At 42.7% G+C, this 6,000-nt stretch overlaps 1 protein-coding gene and 1 pseudogene across 1 annotated transcript in view; one reads left to right on the forward strand and one right to left on the reverse strand.

Moving 5' to 3' along the window:
* TTC18 (tetratricopeptide repeat domain 18) overlaps positions 1 to 6,000 on the reverse strand; it is a 116,016-nt gene that overhangs the window by 1,171 nt on the left and 108,845 nt on the right. The window contains exons 24-25 of the mRNA XM_006837471.1: positions 2,100 to 2,201; positions 450 to 497 (exon numbers count right to left, since the gene is read on the reverse strand). Of these exons, the coding sequence (XP_006837534.1) occupies positions 450 to 497; positions 2,100 to 2,201 (150 nt within the window). The remainder of the gene's footprint in view (positions 1 to 449; positions 498 to 2,099; positions 2,202 to 6,000) is intronic.
* LOC102818453 lies at positions 4,503 to 4,886 on the forward strand (annotated as a pseudogene).

Here is a 6,000-nt window from a genome sequence, read left to right on the forward strand (position 1 = left end):
CTTTGTACTACAAGGGCAGACTTTACTAGTTACATCAAAGAAAACCTAAAATGTTTTATCTTGCCCTTTACAGGAAAAGTTGCTGACCCTGGACTACTCCAACTCTTCCATTTTGCACATTAGGAAATAAAGTCCAGAAAGATTTGTACAATATTCTTAGCAAAACCAGAACCGTACCTAAGGGTTGCTAACTTCCAGGCTGTTTCCCCACTAAACCAGACTTTCCCTTGAGAGATGGAAGAAAGGTCCACAAATGGTAATAGGTGGGTTATTAATCCAAACCGAGCAGCCCGTGACAATGGCATAGATGTAAGGAAAGCCACTGGGAAAATATTGACCTCATGAAATGCTCTAAAGACCTTAATTAAGCCAACGCCTCCTCCCATTTCCCCAACCCCAGTACAGTACAGTCTGCAGGCAAACCAATAGAGTCATCAACAGAGCCATACCTTCAACGTGTACTTGTAGGCCTGCTCAGCTTCCAGCTGCCTTCCAGCCTGAAAAGAAATCAGCAGTGGTCAGCATGACGTCCTCATCAACATTAGCATGGGGAAATGACACTGCCCCCAACATTTCTAGGATTCAAGGCAGAGGATTCCATGCCTTCCCACTTACGAACCTCTGAATTCAGAAAGGAAGCAAGAAAATGCAAGCTAATCGGGAAAGACAGATACTTTAATATGCTAAAAAAAAAAAAACCCTTTATTTCAAAAGGCTTACAGACAACTTTGCCTCTTTTTTTTTTTTTTAACGAAAGCACTATGAGTCATTCATTCCTCTTAGGATTGAAGACATTCTGTTAATAGCAGCGAACACATGCTTGCTATGTGGTGATACTGGACTGCTAACCATATAGGCTAGCAGTTAAAACTCACCAGGCTTTCTGCTCCGTAAAGATTCACAGCCTCGGAAACACTATGCAGGGACATGATTAGTTGGAATCAACTCAACGGCACTGGGTTTGGTTTGACATGTGTTTTACAAGGAGCCCTGGTGGCACAGTGGTTAAGTGCTCAGTTGCTAACCAGAAAGGTTGGTTATTCAAACCCACCCAAGGCATTGCCGAAGAAAGATAGGACAGTCTGTGTCCATAAAAATTACTGTTTTTAAGAGCTGTCGAGTCAGTTCCATAAAAATGAGAGCCTTGGAAACCCTATGGGATACTTCTACCCTGTCCTATACGGTTACTATAAGGCAGAATCACAAATCCACAGGTTTGTGCTTTATATTGTTTACAATGCTTTAAATGCATTGATTCCTCTTTTCTTTTTTTAAACTGTTTTATTGTGAATTATGTGATAGTTTACATGGGAAAACATTAGCTTTACATTCATCCTATCATATATCGTTTCACTGCCATGGTTACAATCCCCTCCATGCATCATCAACCAACCAAAGGGTATGCCCTACAAGCCTGCCCCTCGGTCATCAGCACACAGCACCTCTCCCTCTCTGGTTCTACAGTCCCCAGCTGCTCCATCTCTCCACGTCAACATCTTTGCCTCCATCTCTGGTGTCACTGTTTCTCTGGGTAGGGTCCCGCTCTCCACTCTTCTCCCATGATGGTCCCAGGGGTTTCCGCTCCTGGACTGCAAAGTCAACCACTATGGCCCCTTTATCCTTTCCCTCCTTTTTTGTGGGGCACATTTTACAGATGAAGAAACCGAAGCAGAGAGGATAATTAATTGGGAAGGTTACACAGCTAATAATGGAGGAGCACAGTTTTTAAAATAATGCAATCTTTAATGACATTGCAGTTAGCAGCCATCACAAACTCCTACAATGCTATCTCCAATTTCCCATCTGCAAAAAGAACAAGCACCCTCCACGGGCAGTTCAGCAGGAAGGAATGCTTCCGAAAGACTGGCAGAGCTTCTCCTTCGCTGGCCCTTGACCTAGCTTACATTCTGTGTTCACAGCCTTCGTCCAGACACCTTATATGTATGGTTTTCTTTCCTTTGTCATCGGTACAATGACCAATGCTGGAACTTATCAAACCTCGACTATTATGACATTCATGGTCATCCCACTGTCTCCTGCTTCCTTGGCTTCACATCTATGTCCAGAAAGAGAATTGTGAAAAGATAATAAACACTCACTTTCAGGCAGACCAGAGCCAGGTATGCCCACACTTCAGCATTGTAGTTGTTCAATGCGTTAGCTTCAGAGAGAGCATCTTCCGCCTCTGTGAACTCCTCCAGCTGGACAGAAATTGGACATGTGTTAAGTTGTGTTAAGTTGTAAGTCAAAGTATTTTTCACTTAAGCCACCAAGGAGTCAGCTTCGCTGAAACCCCTTTATCCAGGTAACATTGGTATGTTGTGATTAAATGCTGTTGAGTCGGTTCTGACCCAGAGTGACCCTGTGTAGGGTTTCCAAGGAGTAGCTGCTGGGTTTGAACTGCCAATCTTGCAGTTCAAACTGACCTTGTCGTACAGCACATTATCCTACCGTGCCAATCGTTTTCACCTGTAAAAAAGTTTAGCAACAAAATTATTTTTTCAGACAAATCTTACGTGATGGATCAATATATGAACAAATTAAAAGTGGAACTGCTCCGATTAAAAAGCCAGACAGAGAAATCTGGAGCTTGGTCCACTAGGCTCATTATTATCCATCTTCCTCCACCGCCATCCCTGCAGGACCGCTTAGAACCACAGAGCTTCAGAAGCCAGGGCTGGAAACCACAGGAATTCACTAGCACGTGAGCATCATGCAGGGGTTTCCCGATGGGCGATTAGATAGACTTTTTTTTTTAATTGTGAGTTGAGTGAACGTTTACAAGGCAGATCATCAGTTTTACATTCAACAAATCATATACTTTGCTTCTTTACACTGGTTATAATCCCCTCCATGTACCATCAGTTAACAGTATTTCTCTCTATTCACTTTAAAAGCTCTCTCTCTTTTTTTTCTAAACACTCAGGAATATATAATAATTTAAACTACCAAAGGGGACATTCTGCAAGCCTGCTCCTGGCCACCAGCACTCAGTCCCTCTCTTTCCATAAGTCTAGAGTCCTTAGCTGCTCAGTCACTCCAGGTCCTCATCTCTGTCTTTTTCTCTGGTGTAACTGCTTCTCTGGATAGGGTCCCGCACTCTGTTTGTGCTCTTCTCCCTTGATGGTCCTAGGGTCCTCTGTCTCTGGACTGTAACATTAACTATTCCCCCCTTTTAGTCATTGTAATGTTTCTTAAGTTTAAAGTCCCATATGCCTGTCAAAATACTATTGTCCAGAAAGCTCCTATTTGTTCTAGTATCAATGACTAAAAGTCCAATCCTATATAATATTCAGAGACTCTAGGGTGCTGCTCCCTGAGTGCTGAGCTAATCCTCAAAACTATGAATTTGCTTTGTAAAACCCCTAAAAGGCCACACAAGGAATGAATAAGGCACTCCTCCTCCCAAAAAAATAACTCTTCGTTTTTGTTTGTTTGTTCTAGTGAAAGATTTCTAGGCCCTACACAAGGTGGAGAATGGTCTTTTAGCCATGCCCACACCTTGACCCAGACTTTAAATGTCTTTGAGACACTGATTCATTATTCAATCAACCTATATTTGCTGAGGATATACTCTGGTCAGACACTATACTGTTGTTGTTGTTGAGTGCTATCGAGTTGGTTCCAACTCATAGAGACCCTGTATAGGATTTCTGAGGAGCAGCTGGTGGGTTTGAACCACTGACCTTGTGGTTAGCAGTCCTACAACGCACACTAGGACTCCTAGGTGCTGGAAATAATGAAAATATATTGCTTCACTCAGAGTTCACTTACAGATACAAGGAAAATAAAACAAAACTTAAGGAAAATTCATATAAATAGTTCTAATATAGCATAAATATTTCTATAATAAAATTGTTCTATAATACATATAAAATCAAGTTGCGAGGGAAGATAAAGATTTCACCCTGAGAGTACAGGATGACCTCAGAGATGGAGTATAGCTGAAGTGGATCTTGAAGGATAAAAAGGAGTTGTTAGCAAACAAGGTAAAGAAAAGCATTCCAGCTAGATGGCATATTACATACAAAACCATTGCATGCTCAAGAAACTCTGAAGTCCACCTGAAGAAGAAAGAATTAGTTAGTTAGTTAGTTAGCTAGTTAGTTAGTTGAGGGACTATAAAGGAAATGATAAAACTAGAGTTAAGCCAAGATAAGATAATAAATACCAAATCATATATAAACTTGGGTTTTATTATGAAACAAAGGGTAGATATTGAAGTTTTACATAGGGAGTACAGCAAATCATCTGTCAGTTTCTTAAACGGTAATGGCTTCCATGTTGCTGTGATTCTGGAAGCTATGCCACCAGGGCTTTAAAAACCAGCAGCGTCGAGTCTTGGTCTTGACCAAGTGAGCACAGTCGGGAGACCTGCTTAAGTAAGAGGGGCTGCAGGCTACCACCCGCCCGACCACTGAGTTTGTAGCCCCCGTGGCCGCCCCTCAGGCTTAAGACCTGCCCCCTCGAACCCAGACTTCCTGTGGCAGCGCCATGGGAGAATGAGCAGTGGGCAGCGGAAGGAGGAGCCAGCTCACCCACAGCTGGCCAACAGGGCCCTTTAAGTGTCTGGAGCAAGGTGCTGCAGAGCGACGCGGCTTGGGAGGACAAGGATGAATTTTTAGATGTGATCTACTAGTTCCGGCAGATCATCGCTGTGGTCCTGGGTGTCATTTGGGGAGTGTTGCCATTGTGAATTTTCTTGGGAATAGCAGGACTCTGCTTGATCAATGCAGGAGTCCTCTACCTCAACTGCAGCAACTACCTACAGATAGATGTGGAAGACTATGGCGGCAAGTAGGAGCTCACGTAAGAAGGGTTTATGACATCTTTTGCCTTGTTCATCGTCATTTGTTTCATTTTTCACTGCCATCCAATATGACTGAGGTGTACAGCCCCCATCTGCTCCCTGTCCAGTCTAAAGGACCATCCTAGTCACAGCACAGAAGCATGATTCTCGGGGCACTCCACAACAGGGAGCCTAGAAGACCTATGTTTTCTGGACTGAAAATCAAGTGTGTTGGGCATCAGTGTTGTCTTCTGCAAAGGCTATGACCTGAAACTTTTTAAAGCATCCACCTTTTGGGGGAAGCATTTCTGAATCGCAGCCATTTCTCCATGGATACACGTCACTAAACACTGCTTGCTGATTGGAGCGGGTCGTTCATTTTGATGCATTTCTGTATCCATATAAAACATAAAATAGTCTTCCTCAGTTCTCCAACGGGTGTACAATTTTTAAACTACCAGTAGCATTTCAAGTCTTCTGAAAACAGTATGGCGACATATATGTGTGGTCCATAGCAAGTATAAGCATCTAATAAGGGTTTATATTATAGACTGTTTTCAGATACTTGAATAAATCAAATCTTTAATTGAAAAAACAAGCCCAGCAGGGTCGCCCATGATGAACTGGCTTCAGCAGAGCTTCCAGAAGAAGAGAAGGAAGGACTCCTTCTGAATGTATAGTCACTGAAAATGTTATGAATAGCAGTGGAATATTGTCAGACAGCACCAGAATATTGAGTACTGACTATTGCAACATGATGAAGAACACCATAATATCGTCAGATACAGTGCCAGAAGATGAGCCCCTCAGGTTGGAAGGCATTCAAAATATGACTGGGAAAGAGCTGCTTCCTCAAAGTAGAGTTGCCCATGATGATGCGAATGCAGTATAGCTTTCAGGACCTTCATTTGCTGATGGGGCACATCTCAACATGAAAAGGAAACAGCTGTAAACATCCATTAATAATCAGAACATGGAATGAAAGAAATATGAAATCTAGAAAAATTGTAAGTTGTCAAAAATGAACTGGGGGAACAAACAAGATGGCGGATCGGGTGGACGTATAGCAGAGAGCTCCGCCAACAACAACACAGAATACCCGACCAAGCAGGCTCAGGGGATGGTCCCAGAATTCTGAACCACATATAAAGGAATATTTAGAAGGTTGGAAGGTTCACAGCTGGGGGAATTTGTGGCAGAAGCAAGAAATC

This window comes from Chrysochloris asiatica, unplaced genomic scaffold (assembly GCF_000296735.1).
Source record: "Chrysochloris asiatica unplaced genomic scaffold, ChrAsi1.0 scaffold00020, whole genome shotgun sequence".
Classification (NCBI taxonomy): Eukaryota; Metazoa; Chordata; class Mammalia; order Afrosoricida; family Chrysochloridae; genus Chrysochloris; species Chrysochloris asiatica.